The sequence below is a fragment of the Cupressus sempervirens genome, chromosome 3 (genome assembly GCF_028749045.1).
Source record: "Cupressus sempervirens isolate cs-2001-9-10 chromosome 3, ASM2874904v1, whole genome shotgun sequence".
Taxonomy (NCBI): domain Eukaryota; kingdom Viridiplantae; phylum Streptophyta; class Pinopsida; order Cupressales; family Cupressaceae; genus Cupressus; species Cupressus sempervirens.
The window spans coordinates 328,853,493-328,878,370 of NC_143120.1; the positions used below are offsets into that span (position 1 = coordinate 328,853,493).

The 24,878-nt window shown below is 33.2% G+C and overlaps 1 protein-coding gene across 10 annotated transcripts in view; it reads right to left on the minus strand.

Moving 5' to 3' along the window:
• Positions 1–336: 336 nt before the first annotated feature.
• LOC149566325 (uncharacterized) overlaps positions 337–24,878 on the minus strand; it is a 161,398-nt gene continuing 136,856 nt past the window's right edge. For 7 of the 10 annotated variants that reach the window (XM_089819729.1, XM_089819725.1, XM_089819727.1 and 4 more), the window contains 7 exons: positions 21,936–22,027; positions 21,676–21,793; positions 15,945–16,012; positions 15,754–15,820; positions 15,580–15,668; positions 15,330–15,485; positions 337–798 (listed from right to left, as the gene is read on the minus strand). In XM_089819729.1, coding sequence (XP_089675855.1) covers positions 771–798; positions 15,330–15,485; positions 15,580–15,668; positions 15,754–15,820; positions 15,945–16,012; positions 21,676–21,793; positions 21,936–22,027 — 618 coding nt within the window. In that variant the 3' untranslated portion in view covers positions 337–770. Of the gene's footprint in view, positions 799–7,777; positions 8,089–15,329; positions 15,486–15,579; positions 15,669–15,753; positions 15,821–15,944; positions 16,013–21,675; positions 21,794–21,935; positions 22,028–24,878 lie in introns of all 10 variants that reach the window. The other 3 variants (XM_089819733.1, XM_089819732.1, XR_016362155.1) reach the window with 2 other exon arrangements.

Consider the following 24,878-nt stretch of genomic DNA (forward strand, 5'->3'; position numbering starts at 1 on the left):
TTCTCCACAACAAATAAAATAACAAGAGCCTGATATCATACCGATATAACCAGAATTCAAAAAGATCCATCAGTACTAATTTTTAAAACTTCTAAGAGAGGAAGAACCCAATGCTCCTCCCCATTTATATTCTTAAAAAAAAGCTGTCCAATTGAATTTTACATTAAAGAGAAACAACTTTAATCTAAAAGAATGTATGTCTCCTATTCTATGAAAATCAAAAACCTTAACAATTTGCACAGGACAAAACATAAGTGACAAAAATGACGGAAAAACTTTCAACGAGCTAAGTGGTTGTCTGAGTTTTGCATTTAAAAGAATCAGAAATATCAAAGCTAATGGAAAGCCACACGATCATATTATATACAACACCGTGATACATAAAACCGACTGCATTTTTCTTCTACAAACTTTGCTCATAGCAAATCCAGCTATTTAAAATATTGTGAAAAGAAAGTCACTTGTCAAAAATAGTCTGGAAAAATCTGAGACGATATGATATGATGTGATAGATTTTAAAGACATCCACGAGGCTAAAGTAGTCTATGGGACCCACACGATCACCCTCCCAAGGTAGGAGCAGAACTAATCTAACTGCAGAGTTTTGGTTAACTTGTCTCACCTTCACTGAAGTTTGATAATCAGAGCCGCTGTTCTCTTCACTTGATCCTCCTATAAAATGATTACTAAACAACATTCTCGAACGTGCGCCACAAAAAATAAAATACATATGCTGCAAAAGTATTGAGCAGCTGCATATATCATCACCTTCATTGGTTTGTTTTACTTGGTACTTGCCTGCAGACATTTATCCACACATAAACAAGCGCTCAGCAGTATGACAGTTGAATAAACTATAAAAAAACATCATCTACAGAAGTTGCAGAAAATAGTATCCTAATAAGACTCTGTAAAACAAAATCTGTGATTTTTTCAGGACACAAAGTTTAGATGTGTAACTGCTGCACCCTACACAATACCCCTTGTTAAGTCATTTACATTCATAACATTCTTCCTTCGTCATATATGTCGTAATAAATTTGAGTTGTTTATTTTCATCTATTTTGGTGAACTGAAGTGTTTTTATCAAGAATGAAGTCAAAACACCCCTCCAATACATCTTAGACCCACTTATTGAATCGGATAAATGAAGTCAAAACACCCCTCCAATACATCTTAGACCCACTTATTGAATCGGATATTTTTGTAGAAGTCATAATTTGTGTCAACCTAAGAAAACTTTTGGTTCAGAAAGAGTCTCCAGAGTAAGAAAAGGCCAGGCCTACAACTTGACACTTCTGTAAAAGTCCCAAAAAAATGTGTACATGGTATCAAGGAGCAAACGACATGATTTTGTTCTGAGAAAGACAAAAATTAGTAAGTCAAAAAACCAAAATGGCATGATGAAAAATGCAATTATATCCGAAGAAGTGTTGCAAAAACAAGAAAAAGAGATGAACCACAATAACAGTGATGAGAAGAAAAACATTAAAAAAATGTAATGTTCCCTACTGAGAATCGAACTCTATTTGTCCTAGGATTCCTTAATAAAAAAAGAATGAAGTTGGGAAATGTAATTGTCAACTTAATTGCTCAAACTCCTGCAACAAAGTAAGTTTCTAAAGATACAAATATTCATGTTTAATTTTTTTTCCTAAATCTTTTATATTTCATATAGATGTTAAAAAAATCAACTCTAGAGGTAAGAAACTATAACTCAAAGGCAAATTGTGAACACCTCTCATTTGAGATATCTTGAGTTCAACTCTACTTAAGCTTAACACATCATAAAAATTTGATCTAAATAAATAAATAATCTAGACTTCAGCCCATTCCTTATATGAAAAAAAATTGGATTTGACAACTGTAGAGGCAAGAACTTACAACACTTCTCATTTGAGAGATCTTGAGTTCAACTCTACCTAAGCTTAACACATAATAATAATTAATCTAAATAAATCATAACAATAAATAAATAATCTACACTTCGGCCCATTACCTATAAGAAAAAAAAATAGATTTAACATAAATAGGCTTCGGACCATTACCAATAATAGGCTTTGGCCCATTATCTATAAAAAAAAAACAAAAAAACTTCATATGAAATATTTTTTCATCATATATTAAAAGAGTTGTATTATTAAACTTCATGTTTATTGTACTCTATATTTTCTTATTAAAATCGTTACTTTTTCATTTAAAATTTAACATAGGCCATATCTTTTCTATTATACATTAACACTTTACATTTAAATTTTACTCATTTAAAATTTTATGTTCTTTCTTTCTCAAAATAATTATCATATATATATATATATATATATATATATATATATATCTATTTTTTGCTTTTTGGTGCCAAATTTTAAGCCAACATTTGGTTCACACTTTGTGAACCATCATCAAGACAAGAGAAAGCAAGGAGATGAAAAATGTGCAGGTTGAAGAGAAAGAATGTGTAATATTCTTCTTAACAAATGAAAGACTACTAATAATCAACCAGATCATTATGTACTATACTTCATGCCAAAGTATTACAAAGGTATAGCTGTTGATCAGGAAAGGGGGACATGCTTCTGGGTAGGGGGGACAAAAGGGTCTCAATTGGGACAGTGGGGTGACGACAACATGGATGAGCCAGTGTATATACTATATACTATACATGTGGTACTTAAAATGCTAATTATGCAAATATGTAAAACACTAAATTAGTAAATTAGAATTACTAAATACTTGAACATTGCATTGAACATTGAACATGGAAGTTGAACGTTGAACATTGAACATTGACCAATAAAATTTTAAATACTTGAATCAGCAAATGGAAGAGTGCTATTATGTAATATATATCAAAAGTATGAGTATCTCATCATAAAGATGATTACATTGAGTAGCATAATATGATATATCAAAACAACTATAACCTACAAAATCAAAATCCCAAGGCCCAAAATATAGTGGACACCTCTAATCATCCCTTGGGAGGTAGGCAAACTAGTGATCATCGTAACTACCAGACTCTCCAATGTCAAGAGTAGTGAAAAGAACACCAACCAGCCCTGCATCTAAAGCATGTGCATCCTCATCAATTTGTCATGGCTCCTCTAGCTCTACATCCCATCTTGTTATTGGGCTTTCATTGTACACACGTGTCCTACAATTAGTGATACACAAGACATTGTACAACCACTAGCTTCTCTTCTCTCCGAGAAGTAAGTTTGTTCCTCTTAAGAAAGTGGATGAAATTATAGGTAGACCAATTCATCTCAAAAGTTGAAGACCAAAATTTTCAACTCGCCAAAAACCAGCAACTTGGACAGTACTAAAAATAAAAATCCTTAAAAGAAAGGTTTTGTAAAATTCAACTACAAAATGAAAATGTATTAAATTAAAAATTGACATTTCGAAAGAGAGAATTTTATAGCAAAAATATGTAGACAGCACATTTTAACTAGTGTTTTATCTATTTTGAAATTTTTACCCATGTTCATTTGTGTTTTTAAAACTTGAGAAAACTAGACACCAAAGAAAATAAAGTACCCGACAACTCGAAGAGTACTCACAAAGTTTGCAAACAATGATTCAGAACTACTTAGCATTACCCTAAAAAGGCATTGGTCACTTTGATACCAATTGTAATATCCTCCTTTTGGCTTAACTTAAGAAATAGGGACAATTACCTTACAAACTTAATTGCATGCGACTATTTTCCTTATAGTCTTCCGTAACATTGTAAATGACGATTAATGATACTTCTTATGAGTGCCTATGTATATAACTAATAGCTAAACCACTTCTCTTTCTAATATGACAACAGAAATAAGCAAGATGATTGAATCTAAGCATACATACATACAGATTATTCAGATATATATAAATATAAATATACATGTATATACATGATACTATAAGAATTACTGCTGTATACAACAATTATGTATACCAATCTCCGGATTTATAATTCAGCTCCCTGATATAACGATATAAACCGTGCAGTGAACTTCCCTTCAATGATGTTGTGTCCAATATATCTGCGTAACTATGCAATGATGATTACGGCATTATGTCTGATATGTCGCTGTGCTTATACAATTACCAATAGGCTGCTATATCTAATATATCGATATGTATAAGCAACAATAAGCTGATGATATAGCTCAAAGCGATAAGGTTTCTGTTTCAGATGTGGATATGTATTCCTGCAACTGTGATAAAATGCCGCTATTTTTAATCTTAACTCCTGCAACTATGGTGCCATCTCTAATTAATAGGTAATCGCTTGTTACTGGATTGTGCCAATTAGGCAAGTGCTCAACGGAGCAGATCCAAAATAGACAGAAGAAAAAAGTTATCATTTGATGTTTCAAATGATTAACTTCAACCTCCCTACATATCCCTTATGACCAAAGGGTTGGATCTTTGTCACAATAATAAGTGATATTAATCGTCTCTCAAAAAGTTCCTCTCATGATTGCTGGTCAACATGACTCTTCAAGACTAATCAGTTTATTGGCTTGGATCCTCTTTCTTAATAAATGGTTAATCATTCCATAATTGGCTCATTATTACAATTGTTGATCAATTCATAATAATGTGTTTTCCATAATTGATTAATATAATTATCTTAGTTTGATTGTTAACTGTTCTCATCCTTGGCATTGACAGATTTGGATGGCATCATATTCGCTGGCTGCTACCTTCTATTTTCTTCCTCAATGCTTATCATTATATTATGTTTTGGTATATCCTTTGCTGACTTTGTAATATCCCCTTTCTAAAATAGGATGATATAATAAATAATAATATTAAAATATAAAAAGAATATAAAGAAAATTAGATTAATATATTAAAAAAAAGTTCAATGAATGGTCAATAGGCATGAAATGAAAAGATACTAGTCCGTCAAATGGATTTTGCGGTCTTAAGTACTCAAATCTTGAGCATTTCTTGGTCGTTTTTGATGATCTATGCGTCGTTTTTGCCTAAAATCACCCAAAGAACACATTGGGATACTCAAAAAGGAAGTTTCTTGAGTGTTTTCTTCATTTCTCAACCCATCTAGGACACATTTTTGCTAAAAAATGCCCTAGTTTTGAGCAATCTGCACCATTAAAACAAAAAATGTTTGGATCAAGGTAAGTTTAAAAGCATTTCCTATCCTTCCTAGCTTGCATTCAAATCTTTTAAATCACTTGATATGCTTTGGAAGTCATTTTCCAAATTCTTTGCATGTTGCACATTGCTTGATCAAAACGGTTGCTAAAATGATGCAATTTTTTCCTCAAACTTCCTACACTTGGCAAACTACAAATTTTGACTCATTTCTTGCAAGGATCGAGTCAAGATTCGAAGTCTATTTAACACTTAATCTTGCAATCTTTATCAATCCAAGAAATCTCTTTCATTGCATTTTCAGATTTTTCACGAGTGTTTAAAATGACTTCTTCTCTTGCCTCTTGATAAAAAGGTATGATTCCTTGTTATTTTTCATAAGGTTTTTGTTGTCTATATTTTTTATCTTATGTATGCTCTTTATAAATCCAAGAAATCTCTTTCATTGCATTTTCAGATTTTTCACGTGTTTAAAACGACTTCTTCTCTTGCCTCTTGATAAAAAGGTATGATTCCTTGTTATTTTTCATAAAGTTTTTGTTGTATATATTTTTTATCTTATGTATGCAAGTCTCATCATTTCCATTTTCAGATCTGCATTTGTTTTGTATACATCAAGTTGCTTCTTCTATTCTTCTGTCTACTTCTCTAAGTTGCATATGCAAAGTCTCACTTGCATATGCAGTCGGGGGTAAAATCCTGTTCTAAGGAAAAGGTAGGCTCTTATTTTCCCTCATGTGAATGCATGTATAAATCCTGCCATCATGCATTTCATAAACCTCCATATGGCTGCCCTATGGTTGAAAGTATTTCCCAAATGCTTGTCGTATTTAATATCATTAATTGCATTTATAAATGCATGTTATGCCTCTCAGATGTTACCCAATTGCTACTCATTCGTCCTTCATTTGCATAACTTGAAGCTTGCTGTTTGCACGTTCTTTTGACCACCAAAAACTTGTTTTTGGGTTTTTCCACCATATAAGCACATATTTTGAGCTTAAGCACATTTACCCATTCATTGCCCCAAAACTTTCTAGCCGTATTCCATATGCAATGCTCCCAAAACAACCTCGTTTCTAAGTTTTTCCCCCATTGAAAGAGCTGGTTTTATGCATGCAACGAAGAAAGGAGGACACGTAACAAGCATGATCACATGATGGAGCCTACAAGGAGGTGAAAGAATGATTTCAAGCATAAAGTGCTTTCAATCTTCAAAAAATAGGTCAATGAACACTCAACAGAACAATCAAGGATGCGTATCCATATTCCAATTTGAGATGCTTCGACCAAACCTGAGCACAACAATTGTAAAATACCAAGCGTCTTTTAGCACCATGAAGACCAATAAAGCTTCATGTAATAGAAAATGTTTTATAAGACACTTCGAATATTATTTGTATTTGACGTATTACATGTGATGGAGAAACAAGATGTAATTGCATGTGATAGTATCACATGCAAAGTTCTAACATGTAATCAAGTTGCAATCTCATTACCAACACAACTTTAAATAAGTCAAATTAGTTAGAAGTTTGTTATAAATTAAATCAAGGTGGTTGAAGATTTCCTCTTTTTCCTCCACGTTTTTGTCTCCTGTTTTCCTAATAAAAGGAGGGGGCTCATTGTAAATAATCATATTTTGGCAACGAAAAATAATTCTGTCAGTTTATATGTGCACTCTAAGACTTTGTGCTTGGATGTAAATCTAAATTGCTATCAATAAAAAAGGCAACTTGCATTCAAACTTTGTGTTGATTCAAGGTGTTATGTGAAGACATTTTTAGGATATTGTTTGTGAGTTTTTATCAATAAAGATTTGAATTTACTAGTGCAGACTTTGAGTTGCCTATTGTATTCATAACCAATTTGAACTTTTGAAAACTTTTTGCTGCAAGAGGACAAATTGTAATAGATAGTAGTGGCTGTAATCACTTAAATCTGAAGACTTTTGGGCTTTAATTGTAACTGTTTTTATTGATTTTGAGGGTATCTAGTAAGAGACTTTTTGTTTTACTGGTTATTTTGCTTAATCTTCATTTGAGACAAGTGCAGGAGAATTTGGGTTGTACAAAAGTTTCTGGATTAGATTGTGTACGTTTTGAATCACACTGTGTTCTGTCATTAGGATGCAAGAACACAGAAGGAGAAAAATTGGATTTTGTTTTTGTTTCACAAAATATAAAAAGTGAACTGCTGCGCCTAGTGTTGTTCTTACGTCAATTCTAGGGTCACCAATAATATCGTAGCAATATGGCACTTTTTAAGTTGGAAAGTTAGAGTTGTATGCAAATCATTCTTGAAAAAAGAGGAATTGATCAAGAGGATAGTCTTTTTTCATAATTTCAGTTAAGTTCCTATTGAAGCCACCTATTATAAGAAGGGAGCCTCCCCTATTGCTGAGAGGAGAGAGAAATCTCATGAAATGTTGCCTAAAGTCACAATTTTGTAAGTCGTAGTCAGTGACGTACAAAATTTTCAGCCAACAGGCTGAGGGTTTGAGTCCAAGAAATTATTCTAAGAAATTGTCTTGCAATTTTGCTGCTGAGGGAAACCAAATTGCCTTGCTTCTCTACTGTTCTTGACTGTATCCTATAAGTTTATTGAAGCAGGAGAAATTATCATTATTTGAGGCAACAATAATCTGCTGTTGATTTTCTTATACCTGCGTCTGGGTTTGGACGGCTTGTATGTGAACTGGGGCTGCCGTTTCACTTTTCTGTAGCAGCATTTGGGGCTATAATTACCTGCCATCATCCTCATAGTCAGCGTCTTCATATTCTGGAAGGGCTGTGAGCTATAATCAGACCTTGTGATCCTGAGATTAGGGCCTGCATGCTTCAAAACAGACCTGCAACTTATTTGTTAATTGACCTGTGAACTTCATACAGGCCCTGCAATTGATATTCTGGGCTTGCGTATATGGCTGGCAGGCATGCGATCTACAGATTTGACCCACAATTCTTATGTCAAGACCTGCAATTGGGATTTGAGAGGTTCCAATCAATTTCAGAAAGACAAGCATTGTGCCCAGAATTGCCTGTGCAATTTGAAAAAGATACTAAGGCACGTCCATCAGGTTCTTTATGGCAATCTTGTTTATTTGTAATTACAACTTCCAATAATGTTGAATGCGCAAAATTGAATTAGATTAAATAACCGATTTGTTATTTCCAGCAAGAAGATCTCGTAGCAATTTTATTTATTATCTCTTATTTACAAAAAACACAAAAAAAGAAAATACTTCACAAAAACAAAAAACAAAGAAAAACCAAAAAAAACATTCCATCAACACATCAGTTACAGATTAGAGAGGGCCTTTACAAAATGCCAATAAACATATCCAAATGGATCTGCTTCAGATCAATATTTTTCCCGAGCTGAAATTTGACACAAAGATGGTCTGATTTCATGCATAATGCCTGTGTATGAAATTCAAACTGTATCAGCAAGTCTTAGACTCCCTAAATCTTCCTAGATTAGCCTCTCAAACCCTACACCAAGCTCACCAATGGTTCCAACCGATCAGCCAGGTATTTGGCAGGCTGGAAGTGATGAATAATTTAGCCCAAAATAGTCCAGATCTGCAATTTTCTGCTTTGTCTTTTCTCTGCATTAATTCTGAAGTACTGATCCCTTTATCAATTTTCTCAATGATAGACCTGGTATTGAAGTCACCCCTCAAGAAAGCTGAGTTTTTGTCTAACATTCCAGACTCCATGGAGTTTTCATTCCCAGAAGTTCTTATTTTCTGTAAAACCTCTTCCTCATAGCTTTCTCCAACCTGCTGCTGTAAAAAATGACTGATTGAATGAACAAATGGCTGCCTCCAGTGTTCTTTTTTCCTCAAACCCTCATTTGATTTTAGAGTTACAGTTTCTTTTTTAATAAAGTTTGTTTTATCCAGAATTTGAATTTTGATTCTGTCTCAATAAGATGGCAGATAGAAATTGGGCTCAGAATACATTTAATAATTTGTTTTTTAATTTATGGCTTCAAACACCTCAATGATCCCCATTCTTTTTAAAAAGCTTATCTCTGAATAGAAGGGGATCAAAATACAAAGTTTTTTCATAATAGCACAATTACTAACAGAAATGTAAATAGAATAACAAAAATCAAGAATAACGAAGGAAATATAGTAGAGAATCAGAACCAAATAGTAGAGACCTTTGTAAGCTATTATATAGACATACTAAACAACTACGAGTTCTCGAATTTATCAGCTCAGAAAGACATGCTAAGGACAATTCCAAAGTTTATAACAAATGAAGACAACAAACTATTAAATAAACCTTTTACATTAGAAGAAATCAAAGATGCTCTGTTTAGTATGAACCCAGATAAATCCTTGGGACATGACAGCTTTCAGGCCTTCTTTTTCCAAAAATGTTGGAATATGATAGGAGAAGGTCTGTGGAGATCCATTGAAGCAATTAGTAACCCTGGTTCCCTTTTAACTGAAATCAATAACACCTTCCTAGCACTCGTTCCCAAAAAAGCAAACTAGGATGTACCAGGCGACTTCGGCCCAATTGCGCTATGCAATACCATTTACAAAGTATTAACGAAAGCTTTAGGCAATAGACTAAAAAAGGTACTGCCTAAATTAATCTCAGAAGAACAAACAAGCTTTGTCCCTAACCGCTTAATATTGGATGGAATAATCATAATCCAGGAATTAGTTCACTTAGTTCAAACCAGAAAAGAACCATGTATGTTAATGAAACTTGACATCCAAAAGGCATATCATAAAGTGGATCGAAGATTTCTTTGTAAATCTCTAGAAGCATTTGGCTTTTCCCGTCAATGGACAAACCTCTTTTTTAACTGCATATCAACACCCAAAATCTCCCTCCTTATTAACGGAACTCCTAAAGGAGTCTTCAGTATTTCTCAGGGCATCAGACAAGGAGACCCTATCTCCCCTTTCTTATTCATCATTATGGCAGAATCTTTCAACAGAGCCATAAAAAAGGCCCAAGTAGAGTAAAAAATTAAAGGAGTTTCAATAATAGAACTCCCTAATATCACCCACCAAAAATTTGCAGACGATACGATCCTTCCAAGAGAGAGCTCTATGCACGAGGCCCAAAACTACAAGCTAATAATTAACTCTTACATGAAAGCCTCAGGTCAAAAAGTGAATGCTAAGAAACCAGAAATATTTTTTCTAAACACGAAACCGAAAATTGAGAGAAGCATTTGCCAATTGATGGGATACAAAAAAGGTGCGTTCCCTTGCAAATACTTTGGTATACAATTGGAGAAAGGAAGAAGAAAGAACAAAACGTGGAATGCAATCATAGATAAAATGGAAAACAAAATTGAAAGTTGGAAAAGCAGTTGGTTAAACTAAGGCAGGAAGGGTTATCAAGATTAAATCATTACTATCAGCTATCCCAACATACCAACTATTTTGTCTCCCCTTACCTTAAAAAGTCAAATGCAAGATCAACAAGAAACAAAAGACTTCTTTTGGAAAGGAACAGGGGAGAAGAAAAAACTGCTTTAATTAAATGGGACAACACTTGAAGACCAAAAGAACAAGGATGGTTAGGAATCAAGAATTTAAGCTGGCAAAATGAAGCTCTAGGAGCAAAATTAGTTTGATGAATGTATAATGAAAAAGACAACAAATGGGCAAAAATACTATATTCAATATAAATTAACAACCCGGACCCTATCTCTCTCTCTTTTGAACCCTTAACCCCCCCAAAGGGTAAAAAACCTAGAACTTTATAATGCAATGCAGACCTATTATCTGCAAAATCCTAACCTGGGACATAGGTCTTAGGAGGGGAGCCTTATTTTGGGAAGATTCTTGGAATGGGCTGCCCCCTCTGGACAGCTACAACTTTCCAGTTAACAATAAAAATACCCTAGTAGAGGTTTGGGGAGCAAGTGTCAGAGACTATAAACATAAAGTAAATAACGAATGGAAATGGAAATCAATAGAAGCAACTAGTCTATCAAGACAAGAGAAGGAAACTTATGAACAATTTATTAGGCAAAAGCAAGTAAATCACAAATAGAGATAGGATAAATTAATTTGGAAAGCATCAAAAAATGTAACCTACAATGTCAAAAGAGGATACAAACTAATTATAGAATCTCAACGTTGGGAACAATTACATAATTGCCTAGCTCTTTGCTAAGACCCAGCCTGTCTACCCAAGGCAGAGTCTAATATTTAGATCCTTGATGTTTCAATTTTCCAAACAGTGCTAAGATTCAAATGTAAACATCAAAAGACCTAATTAAAACAAGTCCAATCCTGAGACAATGTTTCCGATTTTCTCCATCTTACAGACAAAGGACATCAAAGTAAATGATCTTTGATTTGATTCTTGGATTTAAATTAACGATAATAAAAATTAGCTATGTTGAAATCCTTTCAAAAAGCAATCCCTAATCTAACTGACAAATCTAAGACATAATAACAGAAACCAGATTAAAATCCTAATCGACGGTATAAAAGATTTTGTTTTCTGCTCAAACTAACCCTTTTGAAAGTCATAGATAAGTTAAAAGTGTCAACAAAAAGGCATAATGAAACATTAACAAGACATCAATCAATTAAAAAGACATGCATTTTTTTACATAAAGGAATACACAATTGTCCATAAATCAGCGCTAACATAAGATCTGAAATAAGCGTGACCTCTCAAAACAAAGATAGAGACAGATTAGAGAAGATATTAATGTAACTCTGTAATTGTATTAAGATCAATTTCAAGATAATATCTTCAAAAGTTTTATTGGAACCTTTAGACAATGTCTAAAATTATTCTTAACAAAAAGGATGAAAGAACCAGACTGGAGATTATATTTTAATTGTTTTTTGAGCTAATTTTACTTGTGTGATGGCTTTGTCTTAAAGAGTTATAGAGAAATACGAAGGATGCAAGGCTAAATCATCATAAAAACCTAGAAAAGGACTAATCAATTCCAGATTAAAGGATCATTGACTGTAAGGGAAGAAAAGCTTCCCCATCCCCCGAAATAGCTTGGGGCAACTATGCACGGATTCAAAATTAATCAATTATCTGAACTCTTTTGAGAAGACATGCCTTTCAAACAACAATTGTAAACTGGAGTATGCCCCTTTTATTTTATGTAATAATAAAAGACTTTTGTCTTAGGCAAGACAGGAGGTTTTCTTCTCTGTTCTTTCCTACCAATGCCTGTGTTTGAACGGAGACTTTGTACTCTTATCTTAATTTTATATAATATACAGGGCTTCAACCTTTAACCGATCAAAAAAAAAAAACTTCAATGCTAATTTCTTATTCAAACCCGATCATTGGGCCAATCCTAATTTGAAAACTGATTATGCACGTGCCATCCCATTGATGTCGAAATATAGCAGGTGAACGAACTGTTCACTCCTAAAAATCAGGGATCCTGCCTAAAAAAAAGAAACTACAATTGAGGGCCCCAAAATGATTGTCTCCTGATATGTTCCGATTCACTCCCAACCAATCCCTGAAAAATAGGAACCCCTCCTAAACAATAGGTGATTGTTTCAAACTATCTAAAATACCTTATAATGCTCCCTGCAAAACTCCAAAACCCATGGTTGAGTCCCCTAACCTCTCTACTGACGCATGGAAACCCTTGATAATAGGCCAACCTTTGTTGTAATTTGATCTCCCTAAAGCAGATTACATTGGCTCTGTGAATGCAAGAAGAGGAAAACTTGTGTCCAATGTAAATTAGTGATGACACAGTTCTCTAATCTCTTTAGTGTAGCAGAAGAATTGTAGTTGTATTCTATCAATATATAAGAACCCCAACTAGTTCCAGCTCTAACAAATCATCAATTGCTTCACTTTTTAGATGTTTGACATTTTGTTTGCATGCAAACTCTCACTCACTGTATTTTGTTTTCAGATTGTGTTTACTTGTTTGGAATGGTTTTGAATGATATTAAAATGTTTGCAAAAGTTTACCAAAAAGTCTACGATAAGAGCTAAGTTACAATGCAATCCTTTTTGACCTTTTCAAATGCATCCATATGATTTCTACATGTGAAAAGTGCAACTACAGCCAGTAGACGTTATTGCAAACAATTGGCATGAAACCAAAATATCTACGAGGCAGCTCTTGAAGAAGACCAAATAAATAATTATAAAGGCTCTTAATTAAATTTCAATTGTAATATGAGAACCTGTGAATAACTGCTATATGGATCAACTTGCAGCAGATAAAATTGATGAAGACCACATACAACAGCCTGCTCTTCCAGCCCAATGCCAACCACTGCTATGCATATATAGATGCAACCTTACAAGGTAATGCCAAGCTCCAATAATGCAGGTTGCAACTGCCAGGATAAAGCCACAACCGTAATGCACCCACGCCAACAATGTGAGGTATTCACAGCAAACAAATGCCTTTAATGACGTCCAAATTGTAGAGGTTTGATTGGGATAATGGATGTCCAATCACACACAATATATGCAGATTTAAATTGCTGTCCAGTTGTGTAACATTAACAAATAAAATCCAACGCCCAGCTGTGTAGAATGGACGCTAATTTGCAACACTGTGGCCTTCCAAAAAACAGTAATCACAGTAGAGGAAGACAATAATAATTCTCAGAATTTAATCCACGATATCTCAGCTATGGATTAAATGCATAACTCAGCTTCAAACCCTTATACCTCAGTAAGGCCACAAAAAATCAGAACTTTGGGAAAATGTCACAAAGATGACAAAGCAAAATAAGATAATCAAATGATCAGATCCTTTCTCATCAAATGGGTTCATATTTATAACCTTCAAATGGCACAAATTTCCGAAATAAACTCCACAACATTAAAATATAATAAAGTGTCATTATAATATAATTATTAATTGCATTTGCCTCCGAAAAATGACCTTTTCCACCATAACATAATATTCTGAAACACATCCAACGAGCTATGATATTGAGGTAACTTAATTAGAAGCATCAAAATTGAAATTTGGCAACACTAGAGTGATCCTGATAAAGAAAGACGATGAATGGACCTGAAGGGGTAACTTAATTTAAATAGACACTCCCTCCAAGATGAATAATAATAATAACAATTCACCCATCTTGCGAGAACAACTATAGAAGCATCAAAATCGAAATTTGGCAACACTAGAGTGATCCTGATAAAGAAAGACGATGAATGGACCTGAAGGGGTAACTTAATTTAAATAGACACTCCCTCCAAGATGAATAATAATAATAACAATTCACCCATCTTGCGAGAACAACTATAGAAGCATCAAAATCGAAATTTGGCAACACTAGAGTGATCCTGATAAAGAAAGACGATGAATGGACCTGAAGGGGTAACTTAATTTAAATAGACACTCCCTCCAAGATTCGTGGAGCCCAAACCAGAAGCTTGAAATAAAAACTGAGAGCATCACTCAATTAAGCTCATCGGAACCAACAATTTGACTTACTATTCATAGTAAGTCCCTCAAACGGAGCCAAAACATACCATAGACTGTTGGAGAGCCTATAACCCCACAACTGAGACCCTCAAATCCCATTGTCAGCTCTCAAGGGTCCCGTCGCGATGGTGAACTGACCAAGCCAGCTGCAGGAACTTGCTAAAAAATGGGGACATTACACCATACCAGCAATCCACATAAACAATAAAAAAAATCAAAATGACCCTCACTAATGCCTATCAATCCACTTTACACTGAAAACATGACACTCAATTATGCATTGCTATTCAAGTATAAATACCCTTATATACATTTATTAGAATGAGGGATGGACAACTCCGATCTAACCATAACATAATTACCAAATCCAGGCAGATCAGAATCTTTGGGACCAGCTAGATACATCCAATTTGGTCTGCACGTTTCAATTCATATAGAAAATTTTATTTTTTACAGGGCCTGTTTTCAGATTCCAGATTTCTGAATTTTTTCTACCTCATGAATGAACAGGATTTTCTGAACCTAGTAATTATGAAGCATACCAGTAAAATTTCACCAATATAGGCTGAATAAGGCACGAGATATTATGGTTTTGCATTCACTTATCCCTCTCTTCACAGTCATTTTATTGTTATTGTAAATAATAGATACCAAAAAATTTTACTATTAACATCTTTCATTTTCTTAGATATGGCATTGTGATGACTGCATATGTCATGATACTAATTCAACCTCATTATCTATGTACAATTATAAGTATTTATTAGTTTCAAACCAACCTTTTGGAATTTCTTCTTTTAGTATTTGAAGACTTTCTGCGAAACCTACTACGACCAACTTCTTTAACAAATAGTTTGGAATCACCCAAATCCAATCCACAAAGCTTTACAGCCTTTGAGACTGCTTCACTGTCGTCAAATCTAATAAAAGCAACCCTGAAGAGTTACAAGGAGGCAAATTAAGAATTAGTACATAAAACAAATCATCTCCAGGTTATCAAATTTTCTTATTAGAAAAAAGGACACCCACCTACTGTTTCCTGCCTGGATGTCCTTCGGAACATGGATATTTTTTACACTTCCACAATCCCCAAAATGTTTCATCAAGCATTTCCGAATCTGAAACACATTTTAAACAGTAAGGCGACTAATCCAACCTAAAAACAACATAGTACGAAAAAGATGCAATATTTGATGAACTCACATCCTCCTCTGGTTGACTCCTCTCTAATCCCCTAACAAGAACAGTTGAACCCAGTATATGCTTGTTGCTATTATTGCCATAATCAGCTTACATTAGTAGGTAACCATGGATATAGCACTTAATAAATATATATCGTTGTACAATATTTAAAACATTGCATCCATAAAAAAAGATCAAAGATCTATTAATACCTGAGGTTTTCTGCCAAATCCAATTTAACATTCCGATTATGAAAGATTTCACCATTTTTCTCCAAAGCCTAAAAAATGAGACCCCAAGCCCACAAAAGAAGTTTGCATTTAAAATAAGTATCATGGCATGTTACAGCTTTATAAAATTACAAATTAAGGTAAGCATTTATGAATACAATGTATAACACCAATGTGTCAATAACCAGTCTCCAGTGGAACTCTTAAGTTCATACAGGGCATTATTCATTATTTTTCATATTATACATTTAGGTTTATAACTCTATAGATTTTACTTAACTAAACAGTGGAATGAGCATGGTTCATTTCATTACAACAAAAATTTGAAGACAATCACAAGCAACTAACCAAACATAGATTCAGAAAAAAAAAAATAGAACTGAAGCCTACATCTTCTGAGATATTTTGTCATTTGTGGAACCCTGCAAAATTACAGATGCCTGCCAGAACACCAATCAAGCAGATCTTTCATTCGGTAGAGGAAAATCCTCCCAACGAGTGATTTTAAGAAAAAAAAAATCATGCTGAATCTAATCACTGGTAATGCATCTGGATGAGATTGGTTTAATGATTTAATAGATTAAAGTGGTAAATATTATAGAAGCAGCAATTGCCTTTCTTTGCCACTGTTCTGCTTTTGCTTTCTGATTTGCATATTTTATATTCTTATTCCAATAAAAAAACGAGAGGTGCTTTGAGGTTTTGTAGCTTCAGTTGAATAAAAATATAAGACAATACTAATGTAGATATATATAAATATATATTTATTATATATGAGATATAATTTAAATATGTTCATTATATATGAGATATAAATTATATATCTAAGTATTATTATATTAGAATAATTAACATAAACATTAAATGGAATATATATATATATATATATATATATATATATATATATGTCCCATGTCTATTCTTGCTTTATTTTCCATATAAATGAAAGAGATCATTGCATTTGGAAAACACATACCAAATAGGCAGTGCTCAGTACATTTGCAGCGATCCAAAAAAATAACATGGTATCAGAGCCGAATTATAAATGTTTAAATGAATAATAGAACATTCAATATATTAAGAAGTAGGTATAAAACATTAAATATGCATCGCAGAGCATATACCGGAGGACATAATTGCCACCCAGTTCCAGTTTCATATATTACCAATCGCTGCTCAATAATGCCTCCAAAAAATACAGTGAACACGGAATTGGAGGATAAAAACCCAGACTGGATTATCAATTCAATTCAAGTACTTCTCAATCACCGTTATACAGTAGAGAAGACCTCAAATTTCAAATTTCAAAACAATACAAAACCACTTTACCTCAGCTGTGGTTGAATGCACTTCTCAGAACTCCAGACCCTTATACTTCAGCAAGGACAATAATATTTAGAACCTCAGAAAAAGTCACAAAGACAACAAAATTTAGAACCCCTGAAAAAGCCACAAAGGCAACAAAAGCAAATAAATATTCAAGCATGCTCTTTCTAGTGAAATGAGCTCCTATTTATATTCCTATGTTGGCGAAAGTTTCCCAAAGAACTCCACTTCAGAAATTGTGGAAGTTTCCCAAAAGAACTCAACAATTGAAACTTTCCAACACACTCTTTTAGAAATATCTCTTACTGTCATTATTATAATAACATAAATATTATTATAATAATGTAACCTTTATAGGCAAGAGCCTACAACACAATGGTAAATTGTGAGTCTCTTATCAAAAAAGTCTTGGGTTCGAATCTACTCACGCTTAATATATAATAATAATAATTAATCACAACACATGATAATTAAGCTTGGCTTCGGCTTCTTACCGATCAAAAAAATAAAATAATGAAACTTTAATAATTAATTAATAAATAAGAGCTCATGCAATTATTAACCTCATCCACTGCAGGTGACAACCAACTTGCTAGAGTCACCCATTGCTCTGCCAAAAATAGCAACTGCCAAAAATAGACTTACTCAAAATAGTAAGTTCACAATTGGGAGCTCCAAATCACCCTATTAGCTCACAGGGTCGTTATGATGAGCTAACTCCAACAACTATGCAGACTTGCCAAAACGGGTACATGACAAATTTGATTATGATTCTCCAGACCCCCAAATCACCTTATTAGCTCACAAGGTCGCTCTAATGAGCTAACTCCAACAACTAGGCAGACTCGCCAAAATGGGAACATTACAAATTTGATTATGATTCTCCACTTGAAGTTTTGAATTGTAGTTGTAAAGGAAAACTTATTTCTCCTAAATTATCCAATATAGTGACTACTTGATGACCTTATATATATAGTTCTCAACTCCTTTGACTCTCCCTACAAGAATGTCACTTAAACTATTTCACTCAATTATTACTCTAGCAATTTATTAACTAATAATTAAATTATTTTATTCTTTAGTAATCATCCACATATATTTATTATCCTTAATTTCCCCTTAATATTTATGTTCAATATTTCACACTACTCATAAGTTTACACCTATTTGGTTTTATGGGATTTAACAACTATTACCCTTCTAACTTTTTCTGCTGCCCCTTAGTATCTAAATTATCATCCTTAATTCTGTGTATTTCCACCGTAATAAAATTCTAAATGTAATCTCCCATAATTCTATATGCCACCATTCTAATTCACTTTTAATGTCACAGATATATTTCCAAGTATTTTAATTCTATTCTTTTTCTTCAAAACAATATAATATTATCCTTTCATATTTTATGCCACTTTAGCCACTTAGGTAATGGATTATATACAGGCCCCAAGGTTTGTAAAGGGGAACCACCACCCCATTTGGCATGGGACCTTGCTCCCGATCGAAAGGGGAATTGAAATTTAATTTGATTTGGTATATTACTTTTTATGTACAATGTAATTGTATTATGAAAGTAATTTAGATTATAGATTATGAAATATGGGTGCATATATAAATAGGTAATAGGATTGATTTGAAAAATATTATAATATTGAATTATTAGAAATGCTATTATTATATATATATATATATATATATACACACTCTCTCTATGAGGGCATAAATGTGAGCATTTGGATATCTTGATTTAATATTATGTAATGATTTCATTGGCTTATTAGGATAGTGTTCGAATAATTATCTTTCATATATTCATTATGATGTTATATTTTTATTTTAAGCATGTGATATATTATTATTAAATATTTTTATTTAGCATTTAATAATTTATAATCATGGGATTCTATTTTAGGAGTTATGACAGCATGCAATACGGAGACTAGTACAAACTCAATGCTGCCAGCAAAGAAGGCGACATGGATGCCACCGAAACATAAGTAGTATGCAAGTATGTACGCAAAGTATGACACAAAGCAGAGTTTATAATAAGAAGATTCTCTCGTAATACAAAGTAAAATACAATACAGCCAGCCAGCTCATCATCAGTGATGGTAAACATCTGTGCACGAAAAAGGACAGCTCACCATAAGTTGTTGAGGAGATCGAATGAGAAGTAGAGTCAAACTTGATCATTGATTCATTCTTTGGGAAGCATACCCAAAGTTGGCATAAAACTACCCTCAATAATATTATCCACGTTAGCTGACGTGAGACCAAGTAAAAGGAGTGTCGAAATAAGGAAGTGAGCACGAAGACATAATACCATTGAATGACTTGCATTCTAACACCGAAATAGGACATTAAGTTGGGTCATGAGCAAGACACACGATGGCATGATTATCGTTTAAAGTCCAAGGACATTGAATTGTCTAGGGTCAACATTGATATATAATTGAAACCCACACATAATAAGGTAATTTTAGGTAATGTATATTTCCTTTATATTAGTAAGGTATACATAATTATATAGCTCCATTTTTATTATGGTATTAAATACATGATGTTATTTACGTATATTTTAGTGGACTAGCATTAATAATTAAATTTGCTAATTGATAAGGAAATAATATTGTTGAAAAATATAAATTAATGTCTATATTTCAATTAGATATTTATCTATATTGGAATGGTCTTATCATGTAGAATTATTATTGTTATTTTTTAGTATTATGGGAGTCTCTCTCATTTTTATTTCAATACATATTGTAAGAGTTGTTTGCCTTGATCTTTTCCTTGGAGGATGTTCTTGCAAGAAAAGGAAGATTGATATCAAAATTAGAGGGAGTTTGACACTTCATCAAAGACAACAGTGTATGAGGAGCTTAGAAGACTGATATTCAATGGGAGTTTGAAAGTCATGTGTGACTGTATGATTTTAATGGGTCCACCCCCTGTGTACATCATGAGGAAGTGACGACTTTCAAATGATTATCACTTCTATTTGTAGGAGTTATTGAAAGGTAATGATCTTTCAATAACTTAATCTATTGTGATAGACATCTTATGATAGCTGAAACAGATCATGATAGATTACATCGTGCATGGTCGATTAAGTTCCTTAAATAGACCATGGCCTTCTATTGTGATGGACAACTTATGGTGTCTAAGCAAATCACAATAGATGATAACTTGCATAGTGGATTAAGTTCCTTAAACAGACCATGGTTGTTGATATGGTAAGCATTATGAGAATGTGTGTGCACATGCCTTATGAACATTTTGAGTACATGGTGAATGTTATGCAAATTGATGTTCAGGAGGCCATTACACAAAGTATTTGGTAAATATTATGCTACTTGATGTTCAAGAGGCCATTACTCATAGTACTTGGCGAATATCTTGCGACTCGACATTCTTGAGGCCATTACTCTTAACATCATTTCCCAAAGTACTTGGTGAATGACACCTTGACATTTAGGAGGTCATTACTCTCGATATCATGAGATGATATCTAAATGGTGGATATCTTCTGATCAAAGATATCCTTAAAACTTGCCTTTCCTGATTTTACATTGACGTAATATCTTATGTTTATCCTCCCTAAGAGAGAGTGCTGATGTTTTGTAGCTTCAGTTGATAAACATATAAGACAACACTAACGTAGATATATATACATATATATTTATTATATATGGGATATAAATTATATATCTAAGTATTATTATATTGGAGAAATTAACATAATGATAAAATGTTATATATATATATATATATAAAATTAAATATTCATTATATTAATGAATAGATAATCTATTCATGGTTTATTCTCCATATAACTGAAAGTGATCATTGCATTTGGAAAACATATACCAAAATGGTAGTGCTTAGTACATTTGTAGCAATCTGAAAAAAATAACAAGGTGCATATATTAATTTCAAATTTAAAAGAAAAAAGATTATAGGAATAATTCTTCTCTATTCCGATCTCCATATCATTTATTGGCAGTAAGCATTAATGTATGACTATAAATTGTACGGACATGATGCAGGAAAATGGCAATGGTAGGCGCTTGCAAATGACATTCCTAAGGCGATAAACAAAAAAAGTGCAAATGCATATCAAAAGTGGAAAAATAAAATAATAAAATATATTCCACAACCATATGTTTCGCAACCATGAAAGCATGACATTGTAGGTCTTAATCAAGATTGTCATCACTCGAAATATAATCAAGTATAATACGCTTCTAAGAATCACTCGTACAGAATGTATATTTATATATGAAGGCAACATTCCAAACTATGAGTCAATATGATGGAGAATTAGTCAATAAATGGCTTGTAAGAATTGCCACACAACTGTTCCCAAATCTGATATGCATGTAACTACCTTTACAGCTGCTGCTGCTGTTGCAAATGTAACATGACAAAAACCTTTCATAGAACCATCAGCATTCTTAGCCATTCGAATATCAACCACATTGCCGACATCTTCAAAGAAACTCAACCTGCCCAATAAGATAAGTGAAAGATAATAGTTAACCAAAAATTCAAATGCAGGAAAATACACGAATAACAAGAAGGATACAACAAAATCATAACACCAGAAATATTTAACAAATTTAAAATCTGCCACAGATGAAGACATACACAGTCTTGCGGTCAATGGAGTAAGGCAGATTTCCCATAAACAGAATCTTACTTCGAGTAGCTACTGGTGTCTTTGGAATAGGTGCAAAGGACTGCAAAAGGTAACAGAGTAATCATTATCAGATACAGAAGGTAAGGAATATAGTAAATAGTAATCGGACAGCCCATTATAGTTATCATAATCAGTCAGTAAAGGAACGGCAGATGCAGAAGACCACAAATAGTGAATCACATGGCCCACCACAGTTTAAAATATCAGTCAGTAAGGTTAAGAATGACAAACACATGTTGAATTCTAACATTGTATAAATTTTGTTCCTTAGCCTTCTGATTTCTTAATTGATTGATTTTTACTTAAGTATATTCTTCCAGATTACCACTTTAGCATTTACCTCTTAATTAAGAGAATCCTATTAATATTTAGAACTTGAAGTTAAGAAAATCAAAAGAGCAGATTTCACCACATACGTATCTCTGATTTATTCAAGCATATACTACATTAATTTTCAACCGCTGTACATTTATCTTTATTCTTGTTCATAGTCGTTAGTATAAGTATAACAAATATAGATTAAAAGATGCTATATAATAACAGATACTCATTGGAAATTCTCCTTTACACTTGTTATATCAGTCAGAAAAGTTAATAATGACAAAAGCATGCTAAATTTTTAAGTTGTGTAAATTATTTTCCTTAGCCTTCTGATTTCGTAATTGATTGTTATTTACTGAAGCAAATTCTTCCATATTAACCGCTTCAGCTTATACTTCTTAATCAAGAGAATCCTATTAATAATGAAAACTTGAAACAATGTGAAGAGCAACATTTAAGCACATTTATATATATCTGATTTATACAGGCATATAGTGCATTAGCCTCCCAATGCTCTAGACTTATCTCTATGTTACTTATTAGAATATCAATATAGACCATAGTTCCAAGAATCGCCTGAAAATCGCCAAAATCAGCATTTTGGCGATTCAATTCAGGCTTGGGAATTTTTTTGGAGTTGTGAATCAGTTCAGCTGATTTTTTGCCATGGATCGCTGATTCATGTCATTCATGCAAAAAATCGCCTATATCAGCCATCTGGCAAGGCAAAAAGTGAACGCAAAAAGTGAACTTGGTTTTTAATTAAAACACATGTTTCCTAAACTATTTTTTGGTCTTTCCTCTTTGTTTTAACCCTAAAGGGCCTTCTAATTGTTAAGCATGAGTAAAAGAGAGAAAAAGTGAAAGAGAAGAAGAGAAAAGAAAAACCACAAGTTTCCAACCAGCAAGAAGGAAGAGCACCAAAGAGATCAAAAGTCCATTTGGGGAGGCCATAAGATTGCATTAGGAGCATTTAGGAGTCAATAGCAACACTCCTCAACTCATTTGCAAATGGTAAATGTTGATTTTTTTTTGCATGTTAGTGTATTATGAATTTTTTGTTAACTTTTTTAAGTTTTCATTTGCAAATCTTGAATGTTTTTTAGGTTTACTAAATTGCAAAGTAGCGTTTGTTGTTTTGTAACTTTTGTTTATTAGTTTCAAACTTTGAAGTTTTACTTGAATTTTCTTATTGCAACAGCCTTAACTTTCATTTTTCACAATGGGTAAAAATGATGAATGTTGGAAATATACCGAAGACTTTCCTGGAAGAAACAAATTTCAAACGAAATGTATGTTTTGTAAAGAAATAAATTTTGGTGGTATTTATAGATTCAAATACCACGTTGCTGCTATACCTAGACATGATATTACAATTTGCACTCTACAAACTGCTAAGGCAAAACACACTTGTTTAGTGGCATTAGATAAATATGAACAAGATAAATTGAATAAGAAAAGGCAACTTGAAGGGTTGAGCGCTACTGGCTCCCATGCTCTCGTAGCCACATCTACATCCCCATCCGTAGGTTGTATTGGAGAGGGTTCTTCTAGGTCTCCATTTCGTCCTAGTTTTAGTGCTAGTGCTTGTGCTAGTGCTAGTCGGTCTTATACTGAGATTGGATACAACCTATTGCAACCTAAAGTGCGGAAGAACAGATTGGATAGTTACTTTGTCCCCCACACTACTCCTAGCTCACAACCCACACTTGAGGGCATGTGTTTGAACAAGGACATTCATGATGCTGCTAGAAAAGAAATTTGCAAATTTTCATACTTTTGCAACATTCCATTTATTGCAGCCAAGTAATTGATTCTTTTTTCTTTGTTTTCTTTAAGGTTAAAGTAAAATTTTAATTATATCAACTTGTTTTCTGATTCATTGATTAATCATAGATTCAGTTTACAAGCTTATATTATGATTTGTCATCTAAATTTCTAACCATATTCTATTTATGATAGGGCTCCTTATTGGCAAAACATGATAGATGCAGTTGTTGTTTCTGGTCTGGGGTTTAAAGCCCCAACTGAGGCTGAGTTGAGTGGATACCTCTTGGATGAAATGGTAGAGGATATGAAGGTTGAGCTTGAGGACCACTGAAAGGAGTGGGTTGAAAAGAGTTGCACCATCATTACTAATGGTTGGACAAATAGGAGGAATAGAACACTCCTCAATTTTCTTGTTTCCTGTGGAGGTGACTGATCATTCTACTTTCCTACATACATTGTGAATTGTGAATCGTGATTGAATATTTCAAATTTTTATTTGTTGATTACTAATTTGTTGATGATCCTTAATAATTCATTGTTTTGTAGGATATACCATGTTCCACAAATCTATTGATGCTTCCGCTCATATAAAAAACACCACATACTTATGTGAGGTTATTGAGGAAGTCATAGCGGAGGTGGGGGAACATTTGGTGTAGGTGGTGACAAATAATGCAGCAAGTTATGTTGATGTAGGTAAACTTTTAGCTTTTCAAGTTTTGAGAATAAATTTATTTGAATTTTAAACATTTTCTAATTCTAAGTTTTCTAACATGTTTGAATTTCTAATTAACTTAAAA